The sequence below is a fragment of the Phyllostomus discolor genome, chromosome 4 (genome assembly GCF_004126475.2).
Source record: "Phyllostomus discolor isolate MPI-MPIP mPhyDis1 chromosome 4, mPhyDis1.pri.v3, whole genome shotgun sequence".
Classification (NCBI taxonomy): Eukaryota; Metazoa; Chordata; class Mammalia; order Chiroptera; family Phyllostomidae; genus Phyllostomus; species Phyllostomus discolor.
Window position 1 is genome coordinate 1,443,679 of NC_040906.2, and position 18,988 is coordinate 1,462,666.

At 66.4% G+C, this 18,988-nt stretch overlaps 1 protein-coding gene across 2 annotated transcripts; it reads right to left on the reverse strand.

The window, feature by feature from the left end:
* Nucleotides 1-300: 300 nt before the first annotated feature.
* On the reverse strand, nt 301-8,111 carry ASB1 (ankyrin repeat and SOCS box containing 1). 2 transcript variants are annotated; one of them, XM_028509681.2, is made up of 5 exons: nt 7,926-8,111; nt 6,152-6,293; nt 4,637-4,939; nt 1,623-2,008; nt 309-598 (listed from the first exon to the last, which is right to left on the reverse strand). In XM_028509681.2, exons 1-5 carry the CDS (start codon nt 7,972-7,974, stop codon nt 471-473), a joined length of 1,008 nt encoding a protein of 335 aa, XP_028365482.1. In that variant the 5' UTR covers nt 7,975-8,111; the 3' UTR covers nt 309-470. The 2 variants fall into 2 exon arrangements, with proteins under 2 accessions (XP_028365483.1, XP_028365482.1); XM_028509682.2 differs by lacking the exon at nt 4,637-4,939 and having other exon boundaries at nt 301-598.
* Between the last annotated feature and the right edge of the window lie 10,877 nt (nt 8,112-18,988).

Below are 18,988 nucleotides of genomic sequence, written 5' to 3' on the forward strand. Positions count from 1 at the left end.
GAAGGGTGCGCGTGTGGCAGACGACTCAGGTCCACCCAGGCGCACGGGAAAAACTGGCCAGTCCGTGAAACATATTTCTGAGCAGTCTACCCTTTTTTACCAAGAACCGCCTCTCCACTCGGCGTCAGGAGGTGGAACCGAACCATCGGCCAGGAAGTGAAGACGCAACGGAAGCGTGGCTCTGGGAGGGGCGGGGTCTCCCCCGTGGTGAGGGCCGCCTCCGGCGCGGCCTGCACCCCCTCGCTCACTCGCGGCCTCGGGAACCCAAGACATGGAGGCCCGAGACGGACACTCGGGGGGGACGTAGCCCTGGCTGGAGATTCCCGAGGGGGTCACAGCACAGGGATGGGGCCGCCGGCCCCGCCGAGAGCCCGGGGAGACCGAGTCGGCGCAAGGCGCGGCTCGAGGGGCGGAACTCGGGCCGACTTCTCGGCAGACCACCCCCGCCGCCCCCGGCCGTCCCCGGCCCCCTACTCGTACAGCAGGAACTTCTTGATGGGGGCCGGCAGCGGCAGCGAGGGGATCCGGTGCAGCCGGTGCTTGCCGAGCGCTCTCCTCACGGCCACGCGGCACAGGTTCAGCAAGGCCCTGGGGACACCTGGACACCAGGGGAGAGGGGAGACAGAGGGGGGGGTTAGTTCCCCTCCTGACTCTGAAGACCCCAGCCCGGCCATGGCCATGACCGTGACCGTCCCTGGGTTCAGAGCGCGGAGCGTGAGCCCCGCGGTGGACCCTCCCTGCCCGGGGCACCGGCTCACAGTGATGGCGTCTCCTCGCCCGTGTCCCTCCCCGGGCAGAGGAGCACCAGCCATGGATGGCTCCCAGCCCACCAGCGCTCCTCTGCCCGGGGAGGGTGCTCTGCTCAGCGCCGAACACCACGTGAGGAGGGCAGTCCACCGACCTCGCTCCAGGCAGCCCGGCCGCACCGCGTCACTGCCTCCCGAGGCCGGCGTGAGCCCGGGCAGCCCAACCCCAGCGGCTCCGCTCCGACTGCCCACCGGCCAGGGCCTCCAGGGGAGGTGGCCACTGGCTGCCGGGCCACTGGCTGCTCGAGGGCAGTGAGCCAGGGGGCACCCCGACCACGTCCTGCAGGAGGGGCCGGGAGGGGCCGGGAGCGTCCGTCCGCTCAGACGGCGCCAGGCCGCGCGGGCAGCACAGAGGGGACACAGAGGTGTGGGTCAGAGAGGGAGCCTCCGCCAGGACCGGCCTCACGGCTGCAGCCTCGCTGCCTGGCACACGTGAACTCTCTGCGTGCACGCGGGCAGACTGCGGGCTCTCTCAGGGGGAGCGGCCTCCCACCCAGTCCCGGGCCGAGGGGAGGACCGTGGGACCCTGGAGAGTGGGCTTGCGGCTTGCTTCAGGCAAACACTCAGAAATCACGCCAAAGTGGAAGAACTGGGGGCCACGACGCAGAGCAAAGAGGGGTGACTTCAGGAGCCTGGAGGGCACGCGCTCTCACCCACTTCCTGGCACCGACCGCTGGCACCCAGGAGTTCCCAGAGAGAACCGGAAGACCATTCTGGAAAACTCCGGGGGACCCCAACTGTGGATTCCGACCAGGGGGTTTCTACATGGCCGCGGCGCGGCTCACGCACTGACCCGGACCGGGCGCGGGCGCTTACTTCTGGCCTCTTTGAAGAGCTGCAGGGCCTCCGGGTCCACCTTCCTCCGGCCCCGGGCCTCCGGGCCCAGGGACTCCCACCGCACCAGGCTCAGGTCGGCCCCGAAGTCCACGAGCAGCCGCACGAAGGCCGCCTCGCAGCCGTGCCGCAGGACGGCGTCCATGACGCAGCCGGGCGCGCCCCGGGGGAAGCCCTGCGTGCTGACGGGCCCGCTGCAGTTGAAGTCGGGGTCAGCGCCGGCCTGCAGCAGCAGCCGGAAGCACTGCAGGTTGTGGTAGGCCGCGCTGATGTACAGGGGGCAGACCACCAGGGAGGTGAGGCGCCGGGAGAAGGGGGGCCGGATGTCGGGGACCACGTGGTGGTTGATGTCCACGTCCGCGCCGTACCTGCGGGGGCACAGGGTTAGCGGTCAGGCCTGGAAGGGGACCCGCGGAGCGCGGCAGGCCGTCCAGCCGGCAGGCAGCAGGGGTCGGGACCCGCGGCCCACGCGCGGAGCCCGGGAGGGGCTCTCCCAGACCCTTCCGGACCCGACGCCCCGCGCCACCGAGACTCCTGGAAGGAAAACCTCCAAATCCATCTCACGAGATCGCCAGACCAGCAACCCCAAAACCCGACGGAGGCCACACACACCATAAGGAAAAACGACCGACCAACTGCACTTCAGCACACCCACTCGGCCCCCCACGGAACGTCAGCAGCGAGAACCCAGTCCCTGGGGGCGTGCCCAGCCCCCACCCCCGGGGCCACTGCGGGAATGGAGGGGCCGCCCCGACACCAGGGACTCTGCGAGCGCCCCGCCCCCCCCCCCCCCCCCCGGTTGCAGGCAGGGGTCTGAGGATCTCGAACGCAGGCGTGTGACGGAACCCAGTGCTCGCGCTCGTTTAAAAACGCTCAGAAAAGGAGCAGGTGACAGGCGTCTCCGAGACACGAAATAAAAACGCGTCCTCAACCCGGAAGTGGGCACCTAGCCCGACGGGCACCCCCGGGCTCTCCCGCTAAGCCGGGAGCAACACCCCCCACCCCCTGCTGACTCGCTGTTTTTAAAGGGGTTTTAAATAAAGCAACTGTTAGCGCAATGAGACAATTGGCTGATTGAGAAGGCAACGAAAGAGGTGAAACTTCCTGTTTTCAGAGGCTGTGGCTGTGCCTGGAAAACCCTCAACCACCAACGAAAACACAACCAGCCAGCAAGGAGAGGGTCAGTAAAGGGACACGGGGTCAGCCCCGGCTGGTGCGGCTCGGTGGACCGGCGCCCGGGGTTCCACGTGTCCCGGGAAGCTGGCGCTGCCGCTCGGGGCCGCACAGGTGGGGACAGAGGCCGCCCCCAGACCTGGGTGCTCACGGGACCACCAGCCCGCCACCAACGCCACCGTGGGCACCACCCGACACCCAGACGCCAGCATCAGCCTCAGAGGCATCCAGGAGGGACGAGGAACGTTCTGGAACGCACACCGAACCGGCAGAGACTTGTTTTCCTTCCCACGCCCGGCCGGTCTCGGGAGGGAGCGCTGGGTTCCGAGCACCAGCCGTTCCCCTCGTTCCAAGGGGCCCGTCTTCCAAAGCGTCTGCGATTCTGGGCAGCGTGACAGCCCCGCATCCACTCACAAAACCACACTGGATGCGATGCAGCTCATTCTCACCCTGAAGACTTTCCAAAACCCCCCGTTTTCATATCCCTGGCAAGGAGCCCCGGGAAACCTCGGGAAATCAACGCGGCATTCCCACGCGGGGAAGTACTGCCCTCACCTTCTCTTAAGACCCGAGCAGCACCTGTCAGGGAGCTCACAGGAGACAAAAGGAGGTTTCCTTGCGGACCCCACGGTCAAAAACGTGGGAGGAGCGAGAGGGCAGCTCTGCGCAGCGAGCGGCTCCGCCCACGGACGGGGCCCTGCGGGGTGGGGGGGTGGGGGGGAGCGGGCGGGCAGGGCGTTTGTGCTGCTCCCCCTCCCCCACCAGGCAGCTGCCCCCATGGGGACCCCACACCTCCCGACAGAGCGGCGCGCAGGGCCTCGCTGGGCCTCTACAGGGGGAGGGTACCCAGGCCTCGATGGCTGTCCTCCGGAAGGACTGTCCTCCGGAAGGACGCCGTGTGCCCTCTGAAGGGCACACCCGACCCCGTGCACAGCGGCTGCACGCGGCAAGCGGACCGAGGCGCCCCAGGAGCCCGGGGGTTTCTGGGACCAAGGTGCGATCTCACAGACTGACCCGCCCCAACGCGCCCAGCCAGCGACGGCCTGCATTCCCCATGAGGCGGATGCAGATGCACGGGGCTCAGGCTGCCTGGCCAGAGGCCCTCCCTCTGTCACTGTCACCCGCCGACAGGACAGCCACGTCCCCCCGCTCACCTTCCCGGAAGCCGGCTTCACGGCCAGGCAGACACAGAGCCTCTGGCGGGACAAGCACAGTCTCGGGACCCAGTTTCAAACCCGCGTTCTGGGCTGGGCAGGGGACGCCAGGGCCCTGCCCTCGAACCCCACCCCACGGTCCAGCAACAAAGGCGGGCCCCAGGGCACTCCTCCGGCCCGGAAGGTCACAGCCAGCAGCAGGAGACTATCAGGGGCCTCCAGGAAACCGAGCGGTGCTTCGCTCAACAAAACCTCTTGTTCTGATGAAGACCAATAAGCAAGAACTTTTATGAGCTAAACTGGAGCCCAAACACAGAGCCGCAAACAAAGGGGGTTCACAGCCTCGAGCATTCGCACCGTTAATCCCGAAAACAACGAGTGAGCATGTGACTCGAAAGTTATGAAAATCAAGAAAATAAAGGAGAATGTTTTTAAACCAGAGAAAGAAGTGGCAACTAGTCAGTAGAAGTAACACGAGAACTGAAAACCCGGAGCAGCAGCTCCTTTAGGCGACTAGGAAGACAGACAAACCCCTGACGAGTGCGACGGGGGAGGGAAAGAGCAGCGCAGGCTGCAAGGAGCCGGGCCCGGGTGACGCCCCCGCCCCCACCCCCACCCCCGGAGGACACCCCCCAGGACCTCGGGGGCCCCCGGCCTGGCGGCACCAACCTGATGAGGGCCTGCAGGATGTCGGCCCTGCCCACGCGAGAGGCGTGGTAGACGGGGGTGCTGCGGTGGTGCCGGCTGCCGTTGGGGTCGGCGCCGGCCTCCAGGAGGATCTGGGTGCTCTCCAGGTGCCCGTTCACCACGGCCACGTACAGGGCCGTCTGCCCCTTCACGTCCACCAGGTCCACCTCGGCCCCCTTCCGGATCAGGAAGTCCACGCAGTTCCCGTGGCCGGCGGTGGCTGCGATGCGCAGCGGGGTGCAGGGCAGCCAGCCGCAGCACCAGACGGACTTCTCGTTGATGCGGCTGGGAGAGAGCACAGGGCGGCTGGCACTGAGGGTGGCTGGTGCCCAGGCGCCGGCGGGAGGCCCCTGCCCTCCGCCTCCCAGCCCCTGTCCTGGGGCAGGCGGGGCCTCTCGCTGGCGACCACACTCCCAAGGGTGCTCTGCTGCATGCCCTCCCCCTGCGGGGCCGGGCACGTGGCAGGACGGCACTTAAGGGCCCGTTCTACAAGAAAGAAACCCTGCCCTGGCTGGCCTGCCTCAGTGGATTGAGCACCAGCCTGCCAACCAAAGGGTCGCCAGTTGGACTCCCAGTCAGGGCACATGCCTGGGTTGCGGGCCAGGCCCCCAGTAGGGGGCGCGCAAGAGGCAGCCATACGTTGATGTTTCTCTTTCTCCCCTTCCCTTCCTCTCTCTAAAAATAAATAAAATCTGAGAAAGAAAAGAGGAGGAAAGGAAAGAAACCCCCCTGGGGACCACCCACAGGGGGAAACAGGGAGACAGGGGAGCAGGGTGCCGTCCTGGGGGCGGAGCCTCGCATCCAGCCGGGGCTCCAGTCTGACACTGGAGCCGTCAGCAAGCACCCACGAGAGAGGACTGGAGCGCTCCCTGGCGCCCCAGGCGGGGAGAAGGGGCAGCGAGGCTCCGCTGGGGGGAAGGACGGGCCAGAGCCGCCCCGGAGGGACTGGAGGACTGGGCAGGTGGCCGGCAGCACAGGGAGCAAGCACCACAGCCCCGGCACGTGTGCGCGCACACACACACACACACACACACACGCCGGTGTGGCGTAGAGTGGCGTGGCGGACGGCGCCCCCAGGCCTCGGAGGCACAGGACCGGGGACCTGAGGAGCCAGACGAGAGTCCGGCATGGATGGTGTCACGTGTGGCCCGCCGGGAGGCTGGGGCCCCGGGACGAGGGAGCCGCACCCAGGTGCACAGCTCTCGGGGCGCAGAGCCACAACAGCCCTTCAGAGGGCCGGGGCCGTCCGCCACCGGAGAGGATGGTGGTGCCGCCTCGGTGCCATCAGGAAAGCCGACCCAGAGAGACCAGAGGCCACCGGGAAACATAAAGGTCAAAGGACAGCGGTGGACTTGAACTCAATCCTGCCGCACCACCTGGCCGTGTGCAATGACGTGTCTGACCATGCTCCTTCGGCTCCCCCGCTCCCTGCCCCCTAAGACGGGAACGCCTCCCCCGACGGCCGGGCAGCCTGCCCCCAGCCGGGGCGGGGCCCACCTGCGGTAGCCCTCCTCCTGCAGCAGGCTCCGGAGGGTCTGCAGGTCCCCCACGTAGGCGGCGTCATGGAGCCGGGTGTCCTCGCAGCGCTCCAGCGGGTGGTCGCAGAACTGCTCCCTCAGCCACTCCTTCAGATTGGGACCTGCGCTGGAGAGAGGCGCCCCTGTCAGCTCCGGGGGGGGGGGGGGGACGCCCACACCAGCCGGAAGGGGGCGCCACCCGCAGCGACCCCCCCCCACCCCAAGAAGAAGTCGTTCCCATACAGACGACCCCGGCCAAACAAGGGCTCCGTGAGCAGGAAAGGCCTGGCGGGGGTGGACACAGGAGGCCCCAGGCTGCAGGGCTCACGGACACACGGGCCGCTCACCCCGACCTGCAGGTCAGCAGGCTGGCATCCAGCACCCGTGGGGCCACCACCCAGGCCTCTGCTCCAGCCACCCCCTAGTCTCGCCCCAGGACGTGAGGAAGTTCAAGGAGGGGGGAGACTGAGAGCATGGAGGGTGAAGACGGACAGGTGAGTGGGAGCCACGGCGTCCGCCTGTCCTCCCTGGGCCTCACGCCACCCCACCCCACCCCCCGGGGCAGCCCCTCTTCGCTGGCTGCGGGCCAGGGGCCACTGCAGTCCGAGTTTTGCTGCTCAGCTTCTTCTCCAGGGACAGCGGCCACCCCACGGGCATGTCAGCATCAGGGGGGCATCTCTGGGGCCACCCCGGGGCCTGCCACCCACTTTGTAACAAGACAGTGCCCGCGTGGGCTGGGGCGGCGCCCACCTGTCCTCCACAGGACTCCAGATGGAGACACAGCTGTCCGTCCCCTTTTTCCAGCCAAACGCCCCTCATCCCACCCCTCACTCATGTGAGATGACACCCCTGACCCCAAGGTCCTGGCTGTCCCTGGGGTCAGAGCCAGCACCAACCAAACCCCAGGTTGCAGGGGGTTTTGGCTCGGTCACCGGGGTGTCCCAGCTGCAGCCAGGCCCAGCCAGGCCTGGGCCCCTGGTGACCACCTGCTGGACCGAGGGAAGGAGAGCTCCAAAGTGCTACCTGCCAGAGTCTCCAAGTCAACACCGTCCCTTAAATCAAGGTGCACTTAAGAGTAACAAGCTTCTTGGTTTATTAGGCAGGACGAATAATCTCTTCGGAGGGGTATCTCTCCAAAGACACCCAGGAGCGCGGAAGGCCCAGGGCACAGAGAAGTGGTTGGGACACAGGCAAATCCAGACAAGAGGCACGGGGATCCCACCGCAGGGTCCGACGGAGCCGATCTGAACCCCAGGGAACGAGGCTGGACCCCTGCATATCCACACGTGCGGGGCAGGGACATTTCGGAGAGGGACCCTACGTTTCACGGCCACTTTGGGTGGTGGGCGTCACAGCCGCCTGAACAAATTGCCAGAGCCGCCGCCTCTGCCGGCGGGGCCGTGGACCGGGCCAGGGCCAGGGCCGGGGCCGGGCGTGCTGTGTCACTGACGGCGCTATCGCCGTCTGCGGGGGCAGGTGGATTAGAGGCCCCCGCGCGCCCGAGGGTCCGGTTCTGGGGCTTTCCTGACCGGCGCGCGCAGAGCCGGGAGGTGGCATGTGTCCTACGTTTACAGTCGGGTCCTAACGGGCTGACAGTTAAAGCGCAGGTTCCCTAGCAACGGCAACCGGCACGAGGGCTTCCCGCGAGCCCGAGGAGCGGGGTCACCGCAGCGGCCGGCCCGACCGACCCCCGGACGAGGACGCAGCAGGGCCTGGCCCTCGCCCCCGCGCCCGGGCGGCGGCGCGCACGTTACCTGCGGGCCCCGGGCCGGCCCGACCGTCGGGACCGCCGCCCTCCGCCATGCGCGATCCAACCTCCGGCCGGTGCGCGGCCCGCCTCCCTGGCCCGAGAGCACCCTGCCGGCCGGAACCAGCCTGACGGCGACCACTTCCGGCGCCGCGGCAGGTGGGTCGCGCCGGGGGAGCGACTTCCGGGGGCGCGCCCCTCCCGCTCGCGCGCCCGCAGCGCCGCGCAGGGCTCCGCGGCCACGTCTCGCCTCGCTTCCCGGGGGGAGCGCGGGGGAGCGCAGGGGCCGGACGCGCCGTGGGTCCGCGGTGCGGGGCCTGGGCACCGGGCGGCCGGGGCAGCAGGAAAACAAGCCCGCCGGGGGCGGAGCCGGACTCGCAGCCCTGGGAGCCCCGGTTGGTCAGGCCGGTCCCCGCCCCCGCGGGGAGGGCGTGGCCTCCTGCCCGGAGGCCGTGGGCGGGGCCGTGGGCCTGTCTGTGGGGCCAAAGTCCAGCCGGAGGTCGTCCCGGCGAAGTGGCTGGTCCCCAGGAGCGACTGGGGCGGGGGGAGGCCTGCGCCAACAGCGCGGGCCGGGCTCTGCGTGTCCACGCTCAGCCGTGGACTCGAAGTTACGGGACTCCCAGCTCTGTTCCCCTCAGCAGGCTGTGTTGGAGGGGTCCCGCCGCGCGGGGCTTCTTGAATGGGGTATTCGACGAACGCTCCCCCAAACTTTTGCGCGAACCGCTGTTAAACCGCGCATGCTGAGTTGGTGCTTGGGCAGCGGTTCCCGTGGCTCCTTCCACCACCCGCCCCCGCCCCCGCAAACCAGACAGCGTGCCTGGTTTCTGCAGGAGGAGGAGCCTGGGGCCCCGGGGGATGGATGGACAGGGAGGAAGCGGGCGACAGGTGGAAAGCGGCTCTGAGTTTGAGAGGTGAAGTGGGAGATACGGCGGGGGTGGGGGCAGGGGGGACCTGACCAGTGTGAGGCCAGACCCCCCAACAACTGTGCATGTGACTCGCTGGCCCATCTTGCGTTGCAATAACAAGACCAGGCTGGAGGAAGGGGAGCCACAAAGGGAAGGAAACTGGTGTCCCAGAGCTGAACCAGCCCGACGCCCTGGGTGGCACCACCCCAGCTGTAGACCTGGGTGGCCCTGCTGGGTGTTGGTGGGGAAAGGGTGCTTGGTGCATCGCTGTTCGGACCTGATAACAGCAGGGTGCACCCTGGGCGCTAGGACCAGGGTGAGGCCGACGGTCCCACCCTGCAGGGAGGCCGGGTAGCCCAGCCCACTGGCCCCCACCAGAGCTGCACACAGACACTCCTGGGAACTTTGAAAACAGGGGAGCCTGGCCCTGGCCGGGCAGCTCAGAGGGTTGGAGCATCGTCCCCACACACCAAAAGGTTGCAGGTTGGATTCCCAGTCAGGGCACATATCCAGGTCGCAGGTTCGACCCCTGGTCCAGGGGACAACGGGGAGGCAGCCGAGCGGTGTCACTGCCGCATCAATGTCTGTCTCTCTGTCTCTGTCTCTCTCTCTCTCTCTCTGAATCAATAAACGCATGTCCTCCAGTGCCCAACAGAGGCTGGGTAGACATGTGGTGCGTCCACACAGGGGAATAGTACTCAGCCTTGAAAAGGAAGGGCATTCTGACCCCTGCTACAACACGGGCGACCCTTGAGGGCGTTGCGCGGGGTGAAAGGAAGCCCATCACAAAAAGGACAAGTTCACAGATGTTCCTGACACAGTCAAGTTCACAGAAGGGTGGGTGCCTCGGGCTGGGTGGGAACGAGGCATTTTTTTTTTTAAGATTGTGTTTATTTTTAGAGAGAGGAAGAGAAACAAAATGTGTGAGAGAAACTGACTGGTTGCCTCTCCCACACCCCCAGCTGGGGACCGAACCCGCAACCCAGGCACGTGCCCTGACCAGGAATCAAACCCGTAACCTTTCGGTTCACAGGCCAATGTTCAGTCCGCTGAGCCGCACCAGCCAGGGCGAGTCACTGTTTAATGAACAGTTTCAGGCCGTGGAGGTGATCAAGTTCAGGGGTGCAGCCGCACTACCGTGTGAGTGCACTTAGCACTACGGACCAGTGCACTTTACAAAGGGCAGACGGTACCGTTTACTGTGTCTGCATTACCACGACCGAGAAAGGGGAGCCTGCCGCCCCCCATGCCCCCAGCCCCGTGGTGCTGGAGCAGGGTCTGGGGTGCAGCCTGGACCTGGACTCGGAGATCTCCGAGGCTCCCAGTGACTCTCACATGCAGCCGGGCTGGGAACCCGCCCCCAGCCACAGCTGCGAGGGTCGCCCTCAGCACCTTTGCGCAGAGGGGGCCCCGTGGCCTGAGTAGGGGTCACCTCGCCATGCCTGGCTCTGAGGCAGCCTGAGGGACCCTGTCTGCTGGGGAAGAACCTGAGGCTCCCCTGGGCCTATGACACCCCCCTTCCTAAGTGCCCAGTGGGCTCAGGGCAGTGCCCTCCACAGCAGCCGGTGCTGGAATTTTGGCACGAACGCCACCTTGTTGCGAGGTCAGGGGGCTCCGGCTGTGCCCAGATTGCACAGTGGCACAGACGGGACTCCAACCCCGGCCAGTCCACCCTGCGGCGTCTCCCCTCAAGCCTCACCTCCTATCCAGGCTCCCACCTCCTCTGGGCCCTGTGAGCCCCAAACACCCAGCAACCACGGGCTGCCCAGTGAGCACTGCAGGTGGGCGGCATTCCGATCACGTGACCTGCAGCCCACAGGCATGTGTCCGAGCCGTCACAGCTGTGGAGGGCACAGCCGGGACAGACACAGGGCAAGTGCCGCCTCAGGCAGAGTGGGGGCGGCCTCTGCCCCCCAAGTCCCACCAGAACCTTCACACTTGCCCAATCCCCCCAGCCCTTCCCCCCACCTTAATGTCCCCCCCAATCCTGCTGCCATCTGACAACTCAGGTGTCTCCCACTCATCTGTGTCCCCAAAATAAAGCTCCCAACATCCCCTAACATCCCCCCCCTTGGAGCCTCGCCCAGTCTTTCTGGAGCATAGCTTGGCATGAAATGCTCCCAATTCTTCATCAGAAATTCCTCTTCCAAGCATTTACTCGAAGGCGACCTCCCACCGTGCGGGAGGCTTAGCTGCAGTGATGCTCATTAAACACAGCTTTTACAGCAACGACGCTCAGCAGCCGTTCTCTGGCTCGGGTCTGGGAGGGCGTCAGGAGCCCTGGTGCCTAGGGCTCCCCCTGCGGCCGGGAGCCGGGGACCCCTTCTGCAGACAGCGCTGTGTGCGGGGCAGCGGGAGGCCTGGGCTGCGTGAGGCGAGGGCCTGGCCCGGAGCCGGGGCCGCTGGTGCCACCAGCAGTGGACCCCACAGCCCAGCCCTGGGGATCGGGCCCCGACAGCCACCCTGCAGGGCGAGAAGCAGGCAGCTCTCTGGCCTCTGCATTTGGGGCGTCTCCTCCCAGGACACCTCTGGCCTCCCCTGTCTTTGGGAGGTCTCTCCTTCCCCCCATCCCGCTCCTCTTCTGGCCTTGGCCTCCCAAGAGGGAGCTGGGGGGCCCCAATATTCAGGTCCACCCCGGGGAGGCCATGAATCCAGGGCAGCCAGCGCTCCAGGCTTTGCCCTGGAAACGTTTGGAGCAGCACAGCCTCCCCCCTCCACCCCCACCCCGGCCCCGGGCAGGGAGCTGGTACTGGCAGAGAAAGGGGCAGGCCAGAGGCCCCTCCCTCTGGCCGAGGGACCCGGACAGGGAGCAGCTCCTCCGGGCCTCTGTCTCCCGTCTGTGAAATGGGCCCAGTGACCGCTGCCTCACAGGGTTGCTGAGAGGACGCGCACCCCTCGGAAGGTGCCACGTGCCTCCAGGCGTGAGAGAGCCTCAGAACAAAACGGGCGTCGGCGTCCCTCTGCTGAGTGGGGCTGCCAGGAGCTAATCAGGGGCCAGTGCCACCCCCTCCTGCACCCCCTTCCCCAGGCGGGAAGCCACCTCCCCCTGCTGCCCCTCTGGGAGAGCAGCAGCGACAACAGCCAGGATGGCGAGTGGCGAGTGGCCCAAGAAGCCTCCCACAGCAGCCACCCCGGCTGGAGCCGGGACGCGTGCAGCCTGGGCGGCTGACCTGTGGGGCCGCCGAGGACGGCCCTGGCGTGCGGAGCCCTCTGTGTGTGCCCCACGGGCACCGGGAGGCCTACTGTGCGCTGTGTGGGTGCCTACTGTGCGCTGTGACTGGGGAGTGGGGGCGGGCATTCGGACTCAGAGGACGGGGAGCCTGACGCCGCATCTGTGCATCACAGGGAAGTGGCAGGTTCATGCAGGACTCCCGGTTTCAAAACCCCGCCCCCTGGGGTAGCCCCACCTGCAGGCCTGGCCCCTGCCCCGCCCTTCACCACCAGGTGTGTTTTTCCTGCCAGTTAACACACTCCGTCTCTGCCACTCCGGCTCCTGAAGCGGCCTGGAGCGCCCCGGGTCCCTTAGCCGGGCGCTGGGTCCTTTGCAAGGAGACGAACACCCCAGCCTCCCCCACCCCCCGCTCCCAGCACCCCCTGTGTCCAAACCCAGGAGGCCCCCCCTCTCCAGTCCGACAGCCCAGCCCGGACCGACCGAGCTCCTCCCCGCCCGCCGCCCCCACCCGTCTCCAGTAGCAGGCCTGCCACCCCCACTGACCCCCCCCGCCCGGGGGCCGTCCGCCCTATCTGACCCAGCAGACGTGCCCCTTCCTGGAAAGGCGACTCTGGCCACACAGATAGTTGGATTCTGCTCGGAGTCGCCAGGGCTCGCAATTGCACCGACGGGCCGAGTCACTGGACGGCCCCGCGTGCGGGCACTGGCCCTGGTCCGGGCTGCAGGGGTGGCCCGGGGTCCGGTGGGCGGGGGTGGGGCAGTGGTCCCCAAACAGAGGAGCCCACCCCGAGCCCCTGCAGGCGTACGTGAGGGCCTCGGCCGTCCCCTCTGCTGCTGTCTCCCCCTGTCCCCTCCTTCGCCCCTCACTGCCCCCCCTGAGCTCGGCTCCCTCCCTCCGTGACTCCTGAGCGCCCCGCTGTTCTGGCCGCCCCTCTCAGCTCACCGCGGTCACCCCTGCCTGTCCCGGTGCACGCCCGCCCCTGTCTGAGCTCCCGCCCCTGTGACCGGCCACCGCTCCCACTGAGTCAGAGACTCCGGCCTGGCCCCCCACCCCGCCTGACCGTCAGCTCCCACCGCCACCTCCACCGTGAGTCTCCCGGTTCCCGTGCTGGGGTCTCCGGGCCGCCGTGGCCGGCTTCCCCCGGCCCAGGGGCCCCGCATGCAGCCCGGACTCCAGGCTGCGTGTGCAGCAGACACTGGACCCAGTGTGCCTCGCAGACCCCGCATTTACATCGACATCCAGGGCAGATCCTCCCCCCCACCCCGGCAGGAAGACTGACCCTCGCGGAAGGCGCAGGTGAGGGTCCGCGTTTCCTCCGTTTAACGACAGTTTGTTGAAGTCAAGGTGCGCACAGGCACCCTCGCAGGTGCTGCGGGCCGGGAGCCAGGCCACAGCAAGAACGCGGACAGCAGGATGAAGTGAGCCTCGTGGTTCCCTTCCGTTTCCCGGTGCTCACGGAACTCACGCGCCCGTGTTCCGTGGCCCAGTAGGTCTGCCTGGCGCTCTCTGCCTGACGCAGTGGGCACGCCGTCATCCAAGAGGCCGGGTGCCTGGGACGGTGGGCGAGTCTGACCTCCAGCCGGAGAGCTCAACGAGCTGATGTCAGTCTTGAGTCGGAAAACCTGCTAGCAGGCTGGCAGCCCGGACGGACGGGGGTCTGCGCTGCAGCCGAGGGGTGAGCTGTTTATGTCCCTGCGGCCTCAGCCACCCGGCAGGGCCTGCCCAGCTGGTTAGGGCAGGAGCCTCAGGTTAGCGCTGCCGGCCTGCAGAGGTCAATGCCATCTACAAAGCAGCCTCCCGGCAGCACGGTCCAGGTTTGGCCGAGCAACCAGCACCGGGACCTCGCCATGCTCAGGTGAAGTGGAACTGTTCTGCCCTCTAAGATATCTGTAGAACCGGGCTGTCCAGGACGGGCGGTCTTCAGCCACGGCTGGACCCAGGGGCTCAAAGTCTGGCCCCAGGTCTCATCCATCTCCAGACCCACTGGCCTCGGTGTGCAGCTGCCACTGGGGCAGCGACCTCCCTGTGGCCTCGCCACAGGCCTCCCCGCTCCCCGCTCAGCAGCGGCAGGACCAGGCACCTGTCGGCCCGACCACAGACAGACGGCTCCCAGGAAGTGCTCAGATGGGCCCATGGGGCTGGGCACTGCCACCAGGGCCCCAGCAGGCGGGACGGGCCCCCAGGGCCCAGGCCGAAGGAGCGCAGGGAGAAGATGGGAGGAGACGGCCCAGCCACCTGGGCACTCAGAGCCACGCTGCCCGGAAGCACGTGGCCTTGGGAACTTTCTTTTTCCCCAGAAATTCATTTTTCTGATGTTTGAAGGCAAGATGAGTTTATGTCTTTATTTCCTCAAAGGTCATAAGCCAGAAAAGCTCCCGCCGTTGCGCCCTGGGTGGGAGTTGCGACGGTGCCCCCCCCCGCCCCCCCCCCCCCCCGCAGGCCCGGCACGCAGGGCCACCCCCCTGTGGTGGCGAAGCGGCGGTCGCCCCGGGGTCAGGCCCCGGGCCCGGGGAGAGGCCGCCCCTGCGTGCACAGGCGCGGTAACCGAATGCCCGGGGTCACACTTAATAAAGATCGCTGTTACCAGCCGCGAACAAAGCCGGCCTTCACTCCCGCGCCGGTGGCCCGTTTGCCGAAGCACTTAGGAGGCGCCCGGGCCAACACACACACCGAGCGGTTTTAATCACGTCCTGTGGGTGTGTTTTTCCAGAGAGAAGTGTTTCTTGGGGAAATGCCCATAAACGCGGCGCGAGCGGCCGTGGGAGGGCGCGCGTTTCCTGGAGGAAGTCTGTTGAGTGTACTCCCGGCCCCAGCGCCCCTCGGCGAAGACAGGGGTGGGGGTCCCCGAGGTGGCGGTGGCGCGGCGCTGGCCCCGGGCAGTGGGGGGAGGGATGCGGGGGGCAGGGCGGCAGCCCTTCCCACTGACAGACCGGCAGGCAGTGTGAGGGCAGGTCGCCCCGCAGACCACCCCCAAGCGACCTTCGGGGGGCATTCGGGACTGGGGGGGCCACGCTGGCTGCCTCGTGGGTCCCTCGGAACCGCTTCTGCGAGGCCAAGTTTAGAAAGAAAGAAAGGACCCCAGATAGGGCCGAGGCAGGGGCAGCAATGAGCAGGCGTGGCTGAGCACGTGAGTAAATTTGGACGCGACTTGGCTGCCTGAACAACAGGGCAAGCTGCAAGCCGTAGGCGAAGAACCGGGGTAGGACTCAGCACCAGATAGTAAAGCATGCTGTGGGGGCTGTATCGCTGAAAGGAAAGTAGAGGTTTGGACAAATCTCAGACTGTGTGACCATCAGAATGGAAGTCGCCAAGGCAGCTGCCAAAATAACCACTGGGTAGGGCACAGGGGGCAGTCACAGGGCCCAAGGGCTGAACCCGGCCCCCCACCTTGTCTCATCCCGCCCGGCAGCCGCGCTGAGCGTCCGAGAGATAAGGAGCAGTCACATTTTTTAAAAAGATTTTATTTATTTATTTTTTAGAGAGGGAAGGGAGAGAGAGAGAGAGAGAGAGAGAGAAACATCAATGTGCGGTTGCTGGGGGCCGTGGCCTGCAACCCAGGCATGTACCCTGACTGGGAATCGAACCTGCGACACTTTGGTTCGCAGCCCGAGCTCCATCCACTGAGCTACACCATCCAGGGCAGCAGTCACTTTTAGACCGTCCTAAAATTACGCTCGGCCCTTTGAAGGCAACCGCGAGGCTGACGTGGGCCCCTCCCGGTGAACATGAGTTCGACACCCCTGGATGATGCATTGTTTCCAAACCGGGCAAATCTAAAAAAAAAAAAAAAAAAAGAATAAGAAAAATAGGAAAAAATGTTTTCTTTTTCCGAAACAAGGCCTCAAAAAGTGAGTCTGAGGAAAGCAAACAGCGGGGATCCCGGGGTCACTGAGGGCGACAGGACGACACATCCACAGGGACTGGACTCTCCAGGTCGGCTCGGAGACCCCAGGTTTACGGGACACGACTGAAATACGAGGGTTCAGAGAGATCTTAAGACAAAGGGTGGAAACCCACATCAAGGAGAAGGGAGCGAGTCTTCGCGGGGCGGAGGCTTTGACACCCCCTCCCTGAGTGAGGGGCCCCGAGGAGAAAGCCTCTAGGAGGAGGGGGCGTGAGCAGGGGCCACACAGACCTCTCAAGCTGCCCCAGCGCCAGAAAGTACGGATTTAAGGAGAAATGACGTGGAACACGAAGGTAACACGTGCGGCAGGAACGTGCGGCAGGAACGTGGACCCTCGTGCACAGCTGGGAGGGACGGAAGAACGGAACGCGGGGACGCGCAGAGCTGTGCGCGCGCCCTGTCCCGAGCAGCGTCCTCCGCGGTGGCAGGAGGCGAGCGCGACCCGGGCTCGTGGCGGGGGAGCGCACCCGCGGACGCGGGCCACGCCCACAAGGCAGTGCGGCTCCGCTCCGGGTGGGAAGGAAGCCGGTTCCGCCGCCCGCCCCGCGGGGACGGCTCTCGAAGGCGCCGCGCTGAACTAGGCCCGGGAGACGGACACCGCGTGAGTCCGCGCGTGGGAGGGGCCCACAGCAGCCGGAACCATTGAGAACCAGAACGGAGGTGGCCTGGGGCTGCAGGTGGGGGTGCGGGGACTGTTTCGGGGACAGAGGCTCAGTTTGGGAGGACGGAAGCGTGCCAGGCACGGTGGGTGGGCTCAGCGGCCCTGAGCTGTGCACTGAATGAACGCTGGTTAAAACGACGCATCTCCCGCCGTGCCTATTTCACCACGACAAAGGGGGGGGGTGACAATGACTGTCACAATGTCGTTTGTTAAGCCCCATAAAGCGGTAAGTTGTGAAGATGAATTCTATGGGCCTCTCGTGAAGGGGACAGCGTGCTGGGCCACGGTGGGGGTGGGGGGGACAGGGCGCCTTCAGTGGCCGAAGCAGGAGCCCTTATGGAGCGAGAAGACATTTGCTGCGGAAGCAACACGAGGCACCCGTCCAGTGACCTCGCACGCCCTGTGCGAGTTGTGGCGGGAGAGCAGAGCTCGTGCCTGTGCGGCGTGTCTGTGCTGTGTGTGCGTGCCGGTGGACGAGACCACGGGAAGACCTCGGGATGAGAAACCACGCACACCCTCGGTGAGCGTGTAAACCTCGGCTGAGCCGGGAAGGGCCCCGTGAGCCACATTTATTCCCGTGTCGGGTCCCTTTTCTCGGTGGACGAGCCGGCGAACCGGGAGCCGGAACGACGGAGGTCCCTGAGGACACGCAGCAGTTGCCGGTGGCCGGGGATCAGAAACCACCAGCCCCTCGACCCACCGTTGGGTCCACTCCGTCAGGACCAACCACAGGGCACTGGGCTCTGGGGGGAGGCCGAGACCGCCGCCTTTGCCCCCCGGGGTGAGGGGGCCGCCCGGGAGGGACTTGGGGGGCAGCCTGGCTCTGCCCCGAGTCCTAGAGGCAAGTCCTGCCCAGCGGCACAGCCCCCTCCCCTCCCCTCCCCCGCCCTCCTCCTGCCCCTGCCCCAGTCTGCAGACTCCAGGTCTGCAAACCCCCTAGCACCTCAATGCCCTGAAGCCACTGCACTGAGAGGACCCGGCCCTCTCCGGAGCCCCTGAATGTGTCCATCCCAGAAAACAGAGCATGAAGGAGCCATAGCCCCAAGTGGCTGTTGTGTCGGGGAGGGGGACAGGTGCAGTCACTTGGAGAGCAATCAGGGCCCCCCCCCCCCCCCGCCCCACACCTGCCTCTGCAGGGGCCTGGGGACTCGGGGACACTCCACAGCACCTCTAGGGAAGGAGACGGGCTTAGAGGGGAGGACAAAGCCCCAGTGACGAGGCAGGGACACCGGGGGCTGCCCTGGCGTAAGGGGAGGGCCGGCTTCTCCAGGGCAGGCTGAGACCCCCCCCCAGGACACTGGGGGCACCCCCTGTCCCAGCGGGCGCCTCCTGCCCAGTCCGGGGGAGGTGGGTCATCCGTGTTCTCAATGACACAACACACAATGTACTTTGAAAATAATCGTGATGTGAACATGTGTAGCTTCATTTCCCCCAGGATGCGCTGGAGAACGCTTTTCTGTGCCGCGTGCATGCACACAGGCTTCTCCCAGCTTTGCCGGCCTCGGCTGCCCTCCCGGGTCCTCGCCGCCCGCCGGGCCGGCTCTGAGTGCCGGGTCAGGTGACCCGGCCAGCCCGCCCCTTGCTTTGACAAGCAAGAGGAGAGCGGGAGCCACAGGGACTCCGCTCGCTTGTCCACAGTGAGCAGCTTCTCTGCCGGACGTTTTTGACTCCTGGGAGGAATTCCCTCGGCTTTCTGTGCTATTCGCCACCATGCCCGGCTTTCAGTTCTTGCCCCTCAGGGCGACGTTGCTCCACGCCCTCTCCCAGCCTCCAGGGCGTAAACACTCCCGCCGGCCACAGCTGACTGCGCTGCCCCTCACCGGGGGAGGAGCTGGGCGGGGCACGAAGGATCCCCCCCTCGGACACAAGACACGGATGACCTCAGGGCATAGGTAACAGTAAGATGTGATTTTTAAAAAGTTAGTGATGAGTTGTCAGTGTCCACTGCTTTTCACGTAACGGCTGGAAAAATCCCTGGATGTTGAGGTTGGTGGTCCCAGCAGCTGCGGCCAGAGACCCGGGCACCGGCCCCTGGGGGGGGTGGGGGGGGAAGGCCCAGTCTGGGGTGGGGCCCGGGGGGCGGTCACAGGGCGGGCAGTGTGGACTTGAGGACCCCCACAGGGTGGGCTCTGCCAGGCTCATCCTGGGGGCCGACGGTGAGGGGACCCCCCAGCACCGTCCCACTTGCCCAGGGACCACTTTGCTCGTTATGAATCATGACCTTGTTCGTTGGCGGGGGGCCCAAGAATTCACTCGGATCCCACAAACGGCTGTTTTGGCAGGTGCGGCGGGAGGGCGCGCAGTTTTATGGGCAGCGGGAGCGGCTCTCAGCGGGGGCGCCGCGGCTGCCGGCGCCAAGAGCACGTGCACCGCCCGGGCAAGCTCAGTGCTTCAAACCCCGGTGTGGGGTTTTATTTGGAAGTTCTA